At 35.2% G+C, this 19,812-nt stretch overlaps 1 protein-coding gene across 1 annotated transcript in view; it reads right to left on the reverse strand.

The window, feature by feature from the left end:
* Positions 1-9,108: 9,108 nt before the first annotated feature.
* LUZP2 (leucine zipper protein 2) overlaps positions 9,109-19,812 on the reverse strand; it is a gene marked incomplete at its 5' end in the record, with an annotated part of 475,562 nt that continues 464,858 nt past the window's right edge. The window contains 2 exons of the mRNA XM_060105175.1: positions 9,109-9,207; positions 9,977-10,054. Coding sequence (XP_059961158.1) covers positions 9,109-9,207; positions 9,977-10,054 — 177 coding nt within the window. The remainder of the gene's footprint in view (positions 9,208-9,976; positions 10,055-19,812) is intronic.

A 19,812-nucleotide genomic window follows, 5' to 3' on the forward strand; every position in this document is an offset into this window, starting at 1 on the left:
GTAAGGACTTTCTGTGCACACAGATTGTGAGAGATTTGGATCCTAAGATATGTCTTTAATATGTTGTTAAATGTTAACATACTATAAATATCTACAAGCTATATTTAATCAATATTACCGACTTGAGATTTTTAAGTGTTGGTGTGTATATACTGGTTTCATTAGTTTTGAATTCTGTATACAATTTCATTATTTGGAAAAAGAAAATAGACCAAATGTACTTGTTTTCTCACTGAAAGATACTTGAATGACTTTCCATTTTTTCTTATTTTAAACATTGCTGCAATTAATATTCTTGTACAGTTGTCCAGGCATATATGAAAAATGCAAAAACTTTTTCTTCCCTCTTTGGTCTTCAGAGTGGTTGTACCACTTAAAAGTGTTTTGTGGTTACTTATTCCCTAGTATCCTGACCAAAAACTAATGTAATCAAAGTTTTTAATTTTTGCCAATTATTTTGATTCATATTTTTCATATTTCTGGTGGGATTGAGCATGTTTTTTTCATAATAGTTTAACTGAAACTTTTAATAGAAAATTTCAAGAATTAGTGCACTCCTCAATGACCTTACAAAATAATCACAAAGTATTACAACGATCCAAATGAAAAAATAGAACATAAACACCACAGGAGCCTCCCTCCATTCCCTACTTGCTCTCAAAGGTAAACATTGTCCTGGCATGTAACAAAAGAGATTACTTTTGTCTATTTCATGACAATTTATAAAATTATTTGGTATTTATTCTTTGCACCTATAATATTTGGTCAACATTACAGTTTGCAGATCTCTTCATGGTCTTCCATGTGGTCAAAATTTATTTCAATTGCTGTGTTTTTAATTCACATTTATATATTCTTTATTTAATTTTATATGGACATCTGTCCAATTCCAAATGCATAATAATTTTCCTATTGGGCATTTGTGAATATATTCATGCAGTTATGGATACCTTTAAAATAGAAATAGGTAGTGTTTATTAAGGGGTTATTGTTTGTCCTGTTTGTATGACCCCATTCAATATTTAAAGGAAATAGCTGTTGTCATCATGAGGTATGTCATCTTATTATTTTCAATTTACTGGTGAAGATACTAAAACACACAGAGGTTAGCTAATTGTCTGAGGTCTCACAGTTAAGAAGCTGAACAAGGAATTTAATGCAAGCAGTCTGACTGCAAGTCTTTGCTCAAAATCACATTGTAACACTTCTAGTGTAGTTATGTGTACACTCCTAAAGGTTTATATATATGCACACAGTGAAGTAAGTTTTGGTAATCTGACCTGAAAGTAGTATATTTTAAGTCACAAAATTGAGACCCAAGCTCACAAAGGCTTCTGAGGATTTCCTAAAAAAAAAAAATCTGCCACCACCACCATGCTTGTCCTGACCCTTGACCTAAGCAAAGCACACAGGTTAACCTTCAGAGAAGAGCAGTGAGTTTGCATTATTAATCTCTAAGAAAAGAACAGGCGACATTTAAATCTCGGATGTGTTAAAGAACAATAGTTACCTGTCAGGTCACCTGGTGAAGTAGTTTCTAGAAACTCTGCAGTATGAATCCAGCAGACAAATCTACCTTCAGATTATCTGAGAAAAAAATAAGTTATGCAAAGCACCCCAGATCTTAAGTAAAAGCCAATTAACCTTGGCAGTTGTATCATGGAGTAATTAGTATTTCATTCTGCAAGTTACAGACATACATTTAATTGTGTTTTACCCAAATTTCAAATTAAACACATAGATAGCAAAGTAACAATTCATCACTTTACTTAAAAAGAGAGAGAGAAAAAGACAAACCTAAGCAAAGTATTTCCTCATAAACAGACACTGGTTTTAAAAAGTGTAGTGATTTCAAAGTAATCCACACCTGGAAACTTTTACACCAAATGCCTGTCATAAGCACATTCTCTCATTAACATTTGAGATAAATGAAACACCTCTCTTTCCTTGATCTTATGATTTCATCTTATTTCTCTGACAGTGTATTGTACCTATGCTCTAGTACAGTCAGGGCATGTGGTATAATTAATAGTATAATTACTCACCTTCTTTTCCCCAAATAAAAAATACTTTGGTTAATATAAGGACAGTTGGTAGATTTTTTTTTGAGGCTTCGTACATAGGAAACCATGCTGAAAGAAATTCCCCTTTTTAGAACATCCAGTGAATAACTCCAAATGTAATTCCCTACTCTAGGTCTAACTATAGACAAATGAAAAGACATAAAGAGGTACATGAGGCAAGCCTTTGTATTTGAGGGATGGGGATGATTGTCCATATCAAATGGCTGATTTGAGATGCTGATTTGGTGTGTCCATTTGCACAACCTAGATCAGCACAGTTGTGCTTATTGCAACTGCACTGGACATTCACTTTACTATACATACATGCATCAAGGCATGTATGTACATGGATAGAGATGTAAACATATGAAGGTATTCATAAACTAAATTTACGCATCCACAAATTAAAATGTTCACAAGTGCCATAGAACACAAATATATATAGAAAATACCATGTTAATGCCTACAATGAGCAAATGCAGGCAGGAGCATGCACAAATGCATACAGTGAACATACATGTGTATGAGAAGATACATGAGCAACTGTTAAGGTTCAGTTAATGATGAATAAAACAAATCCATCCTAGAAATATCTAAAATTTATTTGTGAACTCCAGTACCCCAAAACCTTAAATGCGTAACCCCCAAATAAGACGATCATGAAAGGGGAAATAGAAAGTGAGATTAACATTGCAAAGGAGAAAAATCTGCCCTAAATTTTCATTCAAAAAACTAGTCTATGTCTCCATTATGAGATGAATGAGGATATTTTTTCAAGGATTCATATTTCTCCACCTTTTTACCACTTTAATTATGACCAGGAGGATAAAATGTGAGAAGGTGTTTTCTTTTTCAAAGATCATAGAGTTCATTTCATCAACTTGGTACTATCTAATTTACTTTTCTGAACATACCTACCTGGTCCATCATTCTCCTGATTCAGAGAAAGCTTATTCTCTATCTCACACCTTTCCAAAGTTGCAAACATTAAGTGGGCTAATACGCAATCAAGCATCTACATATTCACTGTGTAACAAATGACTGGAAACACATCTAGTAAATACATTCAATTTTACTTATGCCACATCTATGCATCTACTTCAGAGGGATTTATTTCACAGATTAAATGAGTGGACTTAAAACATGCTCTAAATTACCTGTTCCTCTTACCCACAATGTCCCTATCTCTTACCCATATTGTACTGCTCCTCTTTCACTATGTCAGAATCTCCTGGTGAAGTCATTCTCAGTGGATTTCATGAGCGAAGCGTCAGCAGCACATTTTACTCATGTTGGAAACTTGACCATTTAACTATGTAGACTCTCTGCTCAGTGTACACTAAGATTTACATACTTGGTGTGTTATTCCAAAGAAAGGCACGAAGGGTAGTTTTGGGGATTTCCAGCCCAGATGATCTTTAAGTTTTGGGACCAAGATTGAAGAAGCCTAAAGGGGTCAAACTGAAACTTGCAGGGGAAAAATAACCAATATGTCACCATGATTATGCTGCTACTTTAACAGGAACTTATCAGGGATGTTCATCCTCTGCTCTATTGTGCTGCATCCACCAAACTTGAGCTGGAAGCTTTTGCTTAGTATCTATCTCTTGATTTACTGGGCACTTTATCATGAAAAAAGTGGTAAAGATGAGCCATAGTCAGAGAGAGGACAAGACTCACCACAGGACGCTCTCTCTTTTTCTCACCCTTGGTAGAGATGCTGTCCAAAGATGTATGCCTATTCAGCAGTTAATCAGGTGCAGAGGTCAACTGCTTCTTCCAGGAGCCTCAAATAGTGTCTGATTTTCTGGGAACAAATATATTGCATTATATGACCTCCCCAAGATGCCACTGTGTCTACATGGTATGAGGTGAAATGGTGTTCTCAAAGGAATTAAGGAATTTAGGAGTGGGAGGTACCAAGAAGGGGGGAAAGGGGGACACACACACACACAGCACATTTGCTTTATTTCTGATGCAAATGCTGTAATGGTACAAGCTAATCCTGGTCAATCATCATGACATTGAATGCATGGCTTTTCTGAGAGACAGAGAAATAAAATTTCTATTTTTATGAAAGAAACCTACATTTTGCTGTCATCTATACCTCATAGACTCATATATCCTAGCATTCAGGAAATAGAAAGCAATGGCACTTTTTCCATATGGTGTTTTCTTTTTTTGAACAGCACTAATTCACAACCATTTATTTGAATTCAAGCATTCAGTTTCAAATATTGTTAGCTAATATCTGAAAATACTACAAAATTTATTTTTGAAGATTTGGACAGTCATGCAAAATATATTCATTAATATTAGTTTAATACCATTTTCTAAGTGAGAACTTCACACAGGTATGATACATTCACACCCCCACTCCTGCCCCATGGTATGCTGTAAAGAGAACCCTGTGTAGCAGTCATACACTTTTCTGTGTACTTCCCTCATTAATGGTTGTCTCTTTCTCTAAACTGTTAGGTCCATGAAAGCAGGACTCTGACATTTGCAGGAGAGACAGTGTGGTGAAATGGTTAAGCACATGGATTCAAGAAACTCATTGCCAGATCTATATCCTACTTCTCTCTCTTACAGGCTGTATGATATTGGGCAATTCAATTAACATTTTCTACCTCAATTGCCTCATCTGTGAAAGGAGGATAACTGTAATATCTATCTTAAATAATCCTCAGAATACTTAACTAATAATAAAAAATTAAAACAGTGGCTGGTATATATTAAGCACAACATTAATATTCATAATTACTATTTTTGTTTACTATTGGATCTTCAAAAGAAGTGGAATGGCAGGCACATTGTAGAATCTCAAAGAATATTTATTGAATGACTGAATGACTGGCTGACTGAATGAACAAAGGGAGAAAGGAAATCATCAAGATTATGTTATTCAGTGATTTTCAAATCACTTTAGACTTGGGCTTCCTTTCACCACTAAAAGTATATGCAGAATGTGTAAGCCCAACAAATAAATTATATAAAAGAATAGATCCTCTAGTAGTGAGCCCCATCCTCTAGATATTCATTTACCTTCTCAGCAGCCCTTGGCTTATGTCTGCTAAAAAACTAGGGCTCAACAGAATGGAGAGGAAAATCTTAGCCCAACCACTTAAGGTCTAAGAGCTTAGAAACTTATACTAAAAGAAATCGAGTGACTTGCACAGGTTCAGGCGAATATCCAGTCTGGGTTCCAATTAAAGACACATATGTGCCATGTGAATTATGTCTATGACATTGAGCTGCATTCCAAAATTCATCCAGGAGTGCCATATCTACTCTGTTTAGTCACAGACACAGGCCCAATAGAAAAATGCAAAGGAAAAATAACCTAAAATCAAAACAAACAAAAACAAAAACATGATATTTATTTTCTTTCCCTAAAAGACTGTCTTATTTCCTGTTATCATACTAGAATGTGTTACCTTGTTGCTTTCTTTACTTCTTCCATTGATGCTTCAGGTTCTGAATTCATTCAACAGATATTTAAGCACCTACTATGGAGCAGCTAGTTCTAAGCACTTGAGACTCATTTGCAAACAAATAGACAGAAATCTCTGCCAACATGGAACTCTATTAAAAAAAAAAAAACACTAAATAAAATAAGGGTTTTCTGGGACAGTGGCAAAGAGAGATTGAAGAAATTTCCAGGATGACATTTCAAAAAAGTTCTTAGAGCATGAAACACAGAAGCAAGTACTATTTTAAAAGTTAATGTGTGTTTTTCAATTAGTTTAGGTAGATCATATACATAGTAGTTTTGGAAAAAAACCTTTATTGAGCAAAAATAGGCTATTTTTCAGTACCTTTTATTCTTCACCACTTGACCATCGATATTATATAACGTAACCCAGATGAACAAATAGTTTGGGGAAATTTAAGACTGTATACATGACTAAGAAAATGTCCCCTAAGTAAACAAGTGTATGTTGTCATTACTCTCTATGTCTGACCAGTTTACCCTACTCTCTGGTGTCACTGATAATTTCAACCTCTACTTCAAGTAGCGCTAATTACAGTACCTGAGCTGCAAAAATAAAAGATTCCATTATAGCAAAGTTCACAAATATTATTTTAATCCAGCTATCCACACTGTCCATCTAAAGCAGTAAATGTCTCCTTCACATATAACTGTCTCAGACTTCTAATCCAGTATACTGTATGAAACAGAAATGCCTCTCAAATAGCACTTCAATGCTAAATATATGACTAAAGAATGAAAAAGAATTAGTTAGCCATAGATATTCAGTATTCAGAGATTTGAGATCACACAGAAAACCACATCCAGATGAGTTACTCAATTTTTCACTTTTCATCTGAGAATGTTGGCATGGGATAGACACAGTCAGCTTTAATTTAGGTCTTACACATTTTAGGCACTAGTTTACATAGTTAATGCATATAAAAGGAAACACAAAGTCCAAAACCAATTCCCAACTTAGAATGAATATATCAGTACTTCAGAATAATAGAGAGAAATAAATTGTTAGTTCTGGTAGTACTCATATTAAAATAAGTTATTCCACTGGAAAGTGTGTTTGTTTCTCAGTAGGAATCCATTCATATTCTACAAAGCATAATTCTCCACTGCTTACTGTTACGAGTACATAATAGAATTGTACTATCTACATTCAACATTTTGCTTAATTTTTTTTCCACATGAGGATAGTTAGGCTATGAATGTTAACTCCTCAAAAACAACATCTATTTATATAGGAGCTAATTAAAAGAAATAATAAGAAATGGCACCTTTCTTATGGACAAAAGCCACACGTTTGTAAAGCATTTTAAACCTCAGCAATTAATGGATTGAGAGAAATAAAATGCATTCATTAAATTCAAGTCATAGTACATACTAAAAAGAATTCTGTGATTAACTGTTAAAAGAAACTCCCAGAATATTTCTTAAAAATATTTATAAAGCTCTTCTATTACAAATCATTTTTGTTTTTAAACAAATAATACAGTGAATATACCACAGTAAACTCTGCAGGATGCATAAAGCTATCTATTGTTAAAGAAAAATGTGTACATTATATTCATTCAAAGCCCACTTGATCATGCCAGTATTTAAGAGAAGAAAATTGATTATATTATCATGTAGTAGAATAGGAATTTAGAGCATAGAAAAAATAATTTATAGATGAAGCTGTTCAAATTTGATTAATATTGAGCCAAATTCTCTTTCATCATGTTACCCTCTAAAATTTTCGGAAAAATATCAGCCTGACTCTAATTTTTATTATTTCCAAAGATTCCTCAAGACATACTTTGCTAAGGTGAAATGGTGATTAACTTTCCATAGGCTCCATATGGTCTGGGAGGGAAGTTGGGGCCATGGGTGGAGGTAGGAAAGTAAACCCAAATTAAACTAAATTATCTGCTTCCCTTTCATAAATCTTTAGAGATGGTTAGGGTTTCTGGGTACAATATGGAAATTACAAGGAATAGGACCTGGGAAATTAGCAATATTCCATCTCATTGAATTAAATGATTTTTATAGCTGAGGAGTCAGCAGGAGCTTCAGACCTTGATCTTTTCTTTTGTCCTGGTCATTTCACCCGAAAACCCTCTAAATCATCTATAAAACTAGTTCTCTTTCTTAGGTAGCCTGTAATCTGAAACATACTGATAAGTGACACAGAATTACTCAGCAAGTACAATTGCTACATGAATATATCACAGTATCACTTTTACTGTTAATGATAGTTTGGCATTTCTCCAGATCACTAAATTTCTTTGAATATGTCATTGTGGTCAAAGTTGTGCCACCATACTCCAGAATTTAAGTTCACCTATTGATTACAGATCATGCTAGGATACTGTGCTCCAAATTAATTGTGGCTTGGCAGATCCAGTCTATAAAAACAATGGTTTTATATGCTTTCTACAAAATGGGTCTAACCAGCAGAAGTGAATAGATTTGATGCAGACAAACTAACTGCATCATTTAACCAATTAATTTTAGTCTATAAGTTTGATGCTATACCCATCGTTTCAATCAGTGTCAATTACTCTTGCTTATGAGGTATGTTCAGAGTATCCAAGAGTGAATTTATTTGATCAGTGGTATTCCTATGCAGAGTCCCAACGTCAAAGGTTCCCACAGCCACTGATTTGTTTTAATAATACATTTGTTTTCAAAATATACAAATTGGGGTTCATTAGTTCTACATGGTTATTTTACTTTCATCAAATCCTCATTTTAAAATGTATATTATCTGCTTGCATATTTGTATTTTGGACCTCTCTTCCCATCCCACATCCCATTACCCAATTTCATACCAAAAATCACACTGAGCATTTCAAACAGCTTGATTTATAGCTTGGAGTAATTCCAGCAGACAACCATAGGGGTGTGTCTATATAATGCCAAAAATCTAATCGTGTCAGAAATTTAGTCATTCTTCCTTGATATTTTGTCTACATCATACTAAACATATTTAAAGAATTTTGTTAATTGACTAAACCCCTGATGGAATTGCCTTGATATTATTTAGATATGGTTCTAAATAGTAATGAGAATAGCAATGAACACACTCAAATAAATAATATATTCGGGTCAGTACAGATTCCAACCTGGAGGAGAGTGACTCCAATTAACCAGCATGGACCAGATTCTTTAGGATATGGTTTCAATTTGGATTCTAAGAATGCTGAGGATTCACATTTAATCATTCTCTAGCTGATTTAAAAAACAAGATCATGGAAGTACTGGATACACAAATGAACCAGAAGAATTAAATGTTATATTGCATTTGAGTTCAAAAAAGACCAATTTATACTGGGCAATTTACTGATGACAATGATGATGTATGACTGTGGATATCCATTTTAATTAGGTTATTGCTTAAGGATCATCACTGGGCTGGAATCTTTTGGAAAATTTGTAGACTACTGTATAAAGTTACATAAAATTGTGAAAAAGTTGCATGCTTTAAAAACTTAGTATTTCCATCAAGCTTGTGGTCTAAAAAGAGTATGAAGACAATAGCAAATGGATATTTTTAACACAGTTTCTTGGTATTTACAGTCAGTTTTTTTCTCTATTTGCTTTCCCTTCAGTGCTGGTCAATTGTTTTCCCGGGTTTTTTTCCTCTTCGCATTCAGTACAAGGAAGCACCGGCACATTCTGTCAAACAATATGGAAAAGACAATTAGGAGAGTCAAAATAAAAATGTTGAATGTAAAAATTAAAATCTTAACAGAATAACTCATGTACCTCAACAAATATCTTACAGAAGACCAATGCCAGGCAGAAAATAAGTGTAAATATGTTAACACTGTTACTTCTTGAAAGCACATAAAATATTTTCCACAAAAGGCAATATTTCAAAAACTATTTTGAGAAAACTTTGGTGAAACCATTCAACTCTGATGCATCTAACCCCCAAATTAAAAATGTGTTAAGTAAAATGAATCCTAATAATTGCTATGATGTAATACATTTGGTCAAATGTAGAACAGTCCAGATAGAAGTTCAGAATTAAGCTCCTGAGTTGTTTCTTTGTTACTTGTTTTTGTGGGGGATATGTACTTCTTTCTTCCTTCTCTGCTTTCTCAAGTCTTCTTTTTTATCTTCTTTGTCCTATAAAGAATATATGTATAATTTTTGTTCTCTGTTTACTTTTGTTTTGCTTCTTGGTTGCTGGGGAGGGAAGGGTGAGACCCCTCCCTTGCCCTTGCTCTTCTAGGACCTCAGCTAATCAAACCAAAAGCTTAGTGGCAGTCACAGTGGTCATGGAAAGGTCCAGAGGCAATAGGTGAAAGATGTGTCTTGTATTAGGTAATACAGCACCCCTGCTTTAGCTAAAGCAAGAGAGAAAATCATGGAACCCAATAGCTTCAAAAAGTGCCTTCTGACAATCAAAACAAACAAACAAACAAACAAAACCAAATACCTGTGGGACAGGTTCTGATTCTGCAGTGTCATTGCTTGCAGGATTTTCTTTGTGCTTCATTGAACAGGTCGTGTTCCCCTGTAAAAGCTGCGATTGAAAATAGGTCAATGAAGTTAAATTAAATGAAGGGAGGGAATAGAAGATCTCCTCTGAAATCTTCCCATTGAAAACTTCCTTCACTTTGAGACAAAGTGAAAGGTCAAACTAGGGACAAATTTATCACAACATTAGTGGGATCCCAGGGAATGGGCAAGCATTCATAGTCCATTTGGGAATCTTAGTGATGCTTATGACAGTCGGCTCCTACAACAAAAGCTCAATTCCAATGGAAAGTTCTTTCTTTGCAAAAATTTTTAAAAAGGAAAGAGTGACAAAACTCCTATATTCTATATACGTGATGTGTCTAGACTCTAGGATCTAAATATGTCCATGGTCTTTATGCCTGCCAGACATCAATATTGCAAGCCAGGAAACAACTTAAACAATATGATCGTTGTAAAAAATTAATAAACTGGAATCACAATTAAATAGAGTCAGGAGACCAGAAGGGGGCGCTCTCACACCTTGCAGCAATAGCAGAGCCCAACAAGACGAAGAAAGACCCCTCTTCTTTCCTGGCAACAACTCAGCCCATGAAAAGCCATGGACTCGTTGTTTACTGTAGCCCTTCCAACTTTCTTTTCCCCTCTAGGAAAGAATTCTTTTTCCTTTGCCTTGTGGGCACTTGTACCTTGCTCACCATAGTTGCAGACTCCAAACTGTAATTCTCTGCTGATCCCAAACAAACCCATCATTGCTGAAGAAATGTCTGTCAGTCTATTTGTTTTCGGTCAACATCATCAATCTGTCTAACAAAAAACTTCAACATCTTAAAAAGATTATATTTCTGGGAAGAAGATCATATATTTTACTAACCAGGAAATCTCATCTTACTTATTAGCCTCAATAGTCCTGAAGCAAATGAATTACTGGCAGCATATTCCAGTTGCCCTTCATTTTTCATTTTAACCAAGGTTAAAATATTGAATTTTCCTTCCCTCCATCCTCCCTTTCTTTCTTCCTTCTTCCTTAGTCTGCCTCGTCTCCCTCCTCCTTTCCTTACTGACTCTCATTCTCCCCTCATCTCTTCCTTTTATTTTCATCTTTTTTATTTTAAACACATTTTAAAGTAACTAAAAATTGTTTAATGTAAGAATATGTACTTTTTTTTTAGTGATTTTTCTGTAATCCTTTCCCTGTATAAAACGTATAAAATGGAGACTGGGAGTTTAATAGTTCATGGCCACTGTGTAACTCTAACCTTGAACAAGTCAGTTTCTTTCTTTGAAGTCAAGGAGGATACCTAAGCTGGCTTTGAACTCTAACTTTCCATAAATTCTAGGAGTGGATGATAAATAAAGAAGTTGCATACTCCAATTCAAATCTGAGAGCAAAGTCATTTGCACATGCTCCTTATTCTTGCTCTACATGGCTCTTAATTGAACACTCATGTTACTTTACCCTTCTGTGTCTGTGTAATATGCTCTTTCCCTCCACCTTCATAAAAGTCTCTCTTCACTGGGAGATCCTGAAGACCAGCTACTTGTTCCCTCCTAGCACAACATTTTCACCACTAGGTAGGCTCATCACACTCTCCTGCTCTAAAGGTACAATGCATTAGAAACATTAGCACATTTAATGTTTTTATATGTATATGCGTGTCTGACTCTTTGATATATTGTAAGTTCCTTGAAGATAGAGGCTACATGTATCAGCCCTAGATCCCAGCTAGATGCCTATTAGATAGCAAGTGGTCAATATCTAATCACTAAATAAATAATAAATGAATAAAACAAACATTGGCTATGAAAATATTTCAGTCCTTTAGAATTTTCACAAATGCCTGAGTTTTTCATATGAGATTTAGTTATATTTGATAAAAGCTCCAAAATGGTTGTGCATAGCCCCTTCTTCAAAATAAGCCTATAGTATAGTGGAAAAGTAAGATTATAACTATATTAATAGAAATCAGTAGTCAAAACCTTGAGTGCCTTAGTCCAAAGAATTTTAGGCATCTACACAGAGGAATCTTCTACACTACCTAAGAATTTTTTTTTCTTTTTATGTTGTACGGGTTTGAGTTAGACCTAGAAACTAAAATTTCCCTGGAATATTATAACTGTTTTGTTTTTACTGTAATAATACAACTGACCTTTGTTTTTATTATATTTGCTTTCAGCCTTGGGGAAAAAAAACTAAAATAAATGTACTAAATCAAGCTCAGAATGCAGAAAGTAACCTGCAGAGTGTAAGGTTTACCGATATATATTTTGGAATAATGGAGTTCATAAATCACATATGTTTGGAGAAAAAGTTTATTTGAACATTAAACAGTGGTATTTAAGGTAGTTTTTCTAAGAGTCTTTAACACACAATTTCTTAAAGCTTTCGTCTTGAATGCTCTGCTCGCATAATCATATAAGGTGCTTGTTAAAAAATAATACTCCTGGGTGATAATTCAGTCCTACAAATATAGGGCTTGCATTTTTAATCAGCAATCCAGCAATTCAAATGCACAGTGAAATTTGAAATCCACTTCTTTGTAGTGTACAAATGCATAATAAATCTCTTAGGAGATATGATATAACCATTTGCCAAATCTATTTGACCCCAAAACCGTTTTTTGTGTATGAATTATTACTTGAGGTCATTGTCATGAGAAAGGTACTGTGGGATTTATGGTGGAGTATGTTCTTTCATTAATGCAAGCACAGCTGACTATTTGAGACAAGTCTTTGATGATCTGAACAATGAATACTTATTAAATTTCAACGGTAAAGAAAATATTACGTGGCTGGAAGACAGCTCCAACCTTTTTTGATATTTTGATTTATAATGAACACAACCTTTAAATTTATTTTTTGTTTGCCTCACAGGCATTGTGGAAACTTCATGAGATGGGGTTCATAAAATTCCTAGTGTTTCTCAGAAAGGCAACAGATATAAGCACTCCTGAAGGTACAAGCCTTCAAAATACTCTCTCAATTAGATAAAATTCAACCTGATGAGTATACTGCCTATTTCTAGAAACTCAAGTAATAAAATATGAAGAATGATCAGGAAAGTCTGCACAGATTCAGCTACTTAAGTATGCAGCTCACTTATTAATTATACAGGTGACCTAGGGAGGACCACAGCTGGGTCTGTAAATTATGAAATGGGATGAGCCATGAACGTATCTTTATTAAAGTGATTACATGCTCTTTCTCACATATACGTCTTCCCCAACACCACCAGAAAAACCAGTTTGTTTCTGCACTTTGGGCAACAAACTACCATCTGACAAAATGTTATATTATGGCCACAAAAGTAGGCAAAGTAACAACAAGTTTAGTTGAGACAAGCCCTTTTAATTATTTACCCCTGTAGGAAAAAATACATAATCCTACAATGGTGGGGCAGACTCTAATACTGGGGTTTCCTTAATAATTAACAGGAGTCACATACAAATGAATTTGAGTCCCAACTCCATCTCCCACTATCTCTGATAATGAACATTGAGGTTCCAAACTTTGGTATTTTACAGAAGAATAAAATTAAACACCAGTGACAAACAAATTTTAACATTAGAACAAATAAACCAACAAGCACAACATATTGCTATTTTTCAACAATATTTCAGAAAAGAAATAACATTTTAATACTAAAATTATATAAAGGATCCAATGTCAAAAGAAATTGTTCTTGAGAGGCAGAGAGAGAGAGAGAGATTGATTCATGGAAAACCTGCTAATATTTTGTTATTTGACTATTAAATGTCTATTTTCTACATTCCTATACTGTTGAAAACTTCATGACAGGGCAGTACCTGTCCTGCTTGGAATGATGGTAGGAAATACCAATTTAACCTCAATTTTCCCTCATTTGTAAAATGGGGATAATTCAAAATTTTGACATCAAGTGACATGATACAATGTAGGTAACTCGGCTAGGTGAAGGGAGGAAAGAGCCCGTCTCAGGTTAGAATTGCTTTAGCCCTTATTTGCTGTATACACTTGGGAAAGTTACTTCATCCTAAGGAGGTTCTGACTCCTTATCTGTGGGGTAGGCAAAATGATCCCTACCTGACAGGATTTTTGGAAGATTTAGATTAAATAAAACTATAGAATGGTTCCTAAAGGAGTATTTTGCACATATTAGGTGCTCCTCTTATGACCTTTCTCTAAAACTTTAAAAGAACTCAAAATACTTAATGCAAATGCATAACTGGGCAACCTGAAATTTTACAAAGAAAAAATATCTCTGACAGTTAAAAAGTCCAACTCATTCTTCATATTTAATTAATATCTGGGACAAGCTGGAGGCTAAAAACAAGCATGATTTTCAGAATACTGTAAAGGAGAAAAAATGGAATTAAGGACCAAGATTTTTAGAAACAAACACATTTTGGCTAAATTTTTCTCTCGTCACTCTTGTGTATGAAATGAGGGTTTTTTTTTTGTTTTTTTTTTATTATTGTTATTATTTTTTTTTATTTTACAAATTTAATCAGTTATACATATACATATGTTCCCATATCCCCTCCCTTTTTCGTCTCCCTCCCACCCTCCCTATCCCACCCCTCCAGGCGGTCACAAAGAACCGAGCTGATCTCCCTGTGCTATGCGGCTGCTTCCCACTAGCTATCTACCTTACGTTTGGTAGTGTATATATGTCCATGCCGCTCTTTCACTTTGTCACAGCTTACCCTTCCCCCTCCCCATATCCTCAAGTCCATGCTCTAGTAGGTCTGTGTCTTTATTCCTGTCTTACCCCTATGTTCTTGATGACATTTTTTTCTTAAATTCCATATATATGTGTCAGCATACAGTATTTGTCTTTCTCTTTCTGACTTACTTCACTGTGTATGACAGACTCTAGGTCCATCCACCTCATTACAAATAGCTCAATTTCATTTCTTTTTATGGCTGAGTAATATTCCATTGTATATATGTGCCACATCTTCTTTATCCATTCATCCGATGATGGACACTTAGGTTGTTTCCATCTCCGGGCTATTGTAAATAGGGCTGCTATGAACATTTTGGTACATGTCTCTTTTTGAATTATGGTTTTCTCAGGGTATATGCCCAGTAGTGGGATTGCTGGGTCATATGGTAGTTCTATTTGTAGTTTTTTAAGGAACCTCCATACCGTTCTCCATAGTGGCTGTACCAATTCACATTCCCACCAGCAGTGCAAGAGTGTTCCCTTTTTTCCACACCCTCTCCAGCATTTATTGTTTCTAGATTTTTTGATGATGGCCATTCTGACTGGTGTGAGATGATATCTCATTGTAGTTTTGATTTGCATTTCTCTAATGAGTAAAGATGTTGAGCATCCTTTCATGTGTTTGTTGGCTGTCTGTATATCTTCTGTGGAGAAATGTCTATTTAGGTCTTCTGCCCATTTTTGGAATGGGTTCTTTGTTTTTTTGATATTGAGCTGCATGAGCTGCTTATAAATTTTGGAGATTAATCCTTTGTCAGTTGCTTCATTTGCAAATATTTTCTCCCATTCTGAGGGTTGTCTTTTCGTCTTGTTTATGGTTTCCTTTGCTGTGCAAAAGCTTTGAAGTTTCATTAGGTCCCATGTGTTTATTTTTGTCTTTATTTCCATTTCTCTAGGAGGTGGGTCAAAAAGGATCTTGCTGTGATTTATGTCATAGAGTGTTCTGCCTATGTTTTCCTCTAGGAGTTTGATAGTGTCTGGCCTTACATTTAGGTCTTTAATCCATTTTGAGCTAATTTTTGTGTATGGTGTTGGGGAGTGATCTAATCTCATACTTTTACATGTCCCTGTCCAGTTTTCCCAGCACCACTTATTGAAGAGACTGTCCTTTCTCCACTGTACATTCCTGCCTCCTTTATCAAAGATAAGGTGACCATATGTCCGTGGGTTTAACTCTGGGCTTTCTATCCTGTTCCATTGATCTATCTTTCTGTTCTTGTGCCAGTACCACACTGTCTTGATTACTGTAGCTTTGTAGTATAGTCTGAAGTCAGGGAGCCTGATTCCTCCAGCTCCGTTTTTCGTTCTCAAGATTGCTTTGGCTATTCGGGGTCTTTTGTGTTTCCATACAAATTGTGAAATTTTTTGTTCTAGTTCTGTGAAAAATGCCATTGGTAGTTTGATAGGTATTGCATTGAATCTGTAGATTGCTTTGGGTAGTCGAGTCATTTTCACAATGTTGATTCTTCCAATCCAAGAACATGGTACATCTCTCCATCTATTTGTATCATCTTTAATTTCTTTCATCAGTGTCTTATAATTTTCTGCATACAGGTCTTTTGTCTCCTTAGGTAGGTTTATTCCTAGATATTTTATTCTTTTTGTTGCAATGGTAAATGGGAGTGTTTCCTTGATTTCACTTTCAGATTTTTCATCATTAGTATATAGGAATGCCAGAGATTTCTGTGCATTAATTTTGTATCCTGCAACTTTACCAAATTCATTGATTAGCTCTAGTAGTTTTCTGGTAGCATCTTTAGGATTCTCTATGTATAGTATCATGTCATCTGCAAACAGTGACAGCTTTACTTCTTCTTTTCCCATTTGGATTCCTTTTATTTCCTTTTCTTCTCTGATTGCTGTGGCTAAAACTTCCAAAACTATGTTGAATAAGAGTGGTGAGAGTGGGCAACCTTGTCTTGTTCCTGATCTTAGTGGAAATGGTTTCAGTTTTTCACCATTGAGGATGATGCTGGCTGTGGGTTTGTCATATATGGCCTTTATTATGTTGAGGAAAGTTCCCTCTATGCCTACTTTCTGCAGGGTTTTTATCATAAATGGGTGTTGAATTTTGTCAAAAGCTTTCTCTGCATCTATTGAGATGATCATATGGTTTTTCTCCTTCAGTTTGTTAATATGGTGTATCACATTGATTGATTTGCGTATATTGAAGAATCCTTGCATTCCTGGAATAAACCCCACTTGATCATGGTGTATGATCCTTTTAATGTGCTGTTGGATTCTGTTTGCTAGTATTTTGTTGAGGATTTTTGCATCTATGTTCATCAGTGATATTGGCCTGTAGTTTTCTTTCTTTGTGACATCCTTGTCTGGTTTTGGTATCAAGGTGATGGTGGCCTCGTAGAATGAGTTTGGGAGTGTTCCTCCCTCTGCTATATTTTGGAAGAGTTTGAGAAGGATAGGTGTTAGCTCTTCTCTAAATGCTTGATAGAATTCGCCTGTGAAGCCATCTGGTCCTGGGCTTTTGTTTGTTGGAAGATTTTTAATCACAGTTTCAATTTCAGTGCTTGTGATTGGTCTGTTCATATTTTCTATTTCTTCCTGATTCAGTCTTGGCAGGTTGTGCATTTCTAAGAATTTGTCCATTTCTTCCAGGTTGTCCATTTTATTGGCATAGAGTTGCTTATAGTAATCTCTCATGATCTTTTGTATTTCTGCAGTGTCAGTTGTTATTTCTCCTTTTTCATTTCTAATTCTATTGATTTGAGTCTTCTCCCTTTTTTTCTTGATGAGTTTGGCTAATGGTTTATCAATTTTGTTTATCTTCTCAAAGAACCAGCTTTTAGTTTTATTGATCTTTGCTATCGTTTCCTTCATTTCTTTTTCATTTATTTCTGATCTGATTTTTATGATTTCTGTCCTTCTGCTAACTTTGGGATGTTTTTGTTCTTCTTTCTCTAATTGCTTTAGGTGCAAGGTTAGGTTGTTTATTCGAGATATTTCCTGTTTCTTAACGTGGGATTGTATTGCCATAAACTTCCCTCTTAGAACTGCTTTTGCTGCATCCCATAGGTTTTGGGTCGTCGTGTCTCCATTGTCATTTGTTTCTAGGTATTTTTTAATTTCCTCTTTGATTTCTTCAGTGATCACTTCGTTATTAAGTAGTGTATTGTTTAGCCTCCATGTGTTTGTATGTTTTACAGCTCTTTTCCTGTAATTGATGTCTAGTCTCATAGCATTGTGGTCGGAAAAGATACTTGATACAATTTCAATTTTCTTAAATTTACCAAGGCTTGATTTGTGACCCAAGATATGATCTATCCTGGAGAATGTTCCATGAGCACTTGAGAAAAATGTGTATTCTGTTGTTTTTGGATGGAATGTCCTATAAATATCAATTAAGTCCATCTTGTTTAATGTATCATTTAAAGCTTGTGTTTCCTTATTTATTTTCATTTTGGATGACCTGTCCATTGGTGAAAGTGGGGTGTTGAAGTCCCCTACTATGATTGTGTTACTGTCGATTTCTCCTTTTATGGCTGTTAATATTTCCCTTATGTATTGAGGTGCTCCTATGTTTGGTGCATAAATATTTACAATTGTTATATCTTCTTCTTGGATTGATCCCTTGATCATTAGGTAGTGTCCTTCTCTGTCTCTTCTAGTAGTCTTTATTTTAAAGTCTATTTTGTCTGATATGAGAATTGCTACTCCAGCTTTCTTTTGGTTTCCATTTGCATGGAATATCTTTTTCCATCCCCTTACTTTCAGTCTGTATGTGTCTCTAGGTCTGAAGTGGGTCTCTTGTAGACAGCATATATATGGGTCTTGTTTTTGTATCCATTCAGCCAGTCTGTGTCTTTTGGTGGGAGCATTTAGTCCATTTACATTTAAGGTAATTATTGATATGTATGTTCCTATTCCCATTTTCTTAATTGTTTTGGGTTCGTTATTGTAGTTCTTTTCCTTCTGTTGTGTTTCTTGCCTAGAGAAGTTCCTTTAGCATTTGTTGTAAAGCTGGTTTGGTGGTGCTGAACTCTCTCAGCTTTTGCTTGTCTGTAAAGGTTTTAATTTCTCCATCAAATCTGAATGAGATCCTTGCTGGGTACAGTAATCTTGGTTGCAGGTTTTTCTCCTTCATCACTTTAAGTATGTCCTGCCACTCCCTTCTGGCTTGTAGAGTTTCTGCTGAGAGATCAGCTGTTATCCTGATGGGGATTCCCTTGTGTGTTATTTGTTGTTTTTGCCTTGCTGCTTTTAATATGATTTCTTTGTGTTTAATTTTTGACAGTTTGATTAATATGTGTCTTGGTGTATTTCTCCTTGGATTTATTCTGTATGGGACTCTCTGTGCCTCCTGGACTTGATTAACTATTTCCTTTCCCATATTAGGGAAGTTTTCAACTATAATCTCTTCAAATATTTTCTCAGTCCCTTTCTTTTTCTCTTCTTCTTCTGGAACCCCTATAATTCGAATGTTGGTGTGTTTAATGTTGTCCCAGAGGTCTCTGAGACTGTCCTCTGTTCTTTTCATTCTTTTTTCTTTATTTTGCTCTGCAGCAGTTATTTCCACTATTTTATCTTCCACCTCACTTATCCGTTCTTCTGCCTCAGTTATTCTGCTATTGATCCCATCTAGAGTATTTTTTATTTCATTTATTGTGTTTTTAATCGATGCTTGATTCGTCTTTAGTTCTTCTAGGTCCTTGTTAACTGTTTCTTGCATTTTGTCTATTCTATTTCCAAGATTTTGGATCATCTTTACCATCATTATTCTGAATTCTTTTTCAGATAGACTGCCTATTACCTCTTCATTTATTAGGTCTGGTGGGTTTTTATCTTGCTCCTTCTCCTGCTGTGTGTTTTTCTGTTTTCTCATTTTGCTTATGTTACTGTGTTTGGGGTCTCCTTTTTGCAGGCTGCAGGTTCGTAGTTCCCGTTGTTTTTGGTGTCTGTCCCCAGTGGCTAAGGTTGGTTTAGTGGGTTGTGTAGGCTTCTTGGTGGAGGGGACTACTGCCTGTGTTCTGGTGGATGAGGCTGGATCTTGTCTTTCTGGTGGGCAGGTCCATGTCTGGTGGTGTGTTTTGGGGTGTTTGCGGACTTTTTATGATTTGAGGCAGCCTCTC

Source organism: Mesoplodon densirostris, chromosome 7 (assembly GCF_025265405.1).
Source record: "Mesoplodon densirostris isolate mMesDen1 chromosome 7, mMesDen1 primary haplotype, whole genome shotgun sequence".
Lineage (NCBI taxonomy): Eukaryota > Metazoa > Chordata > Mammalia > Artiodactyla > Ziphiidae > Mesoplodon > Mesoplodon densirostris.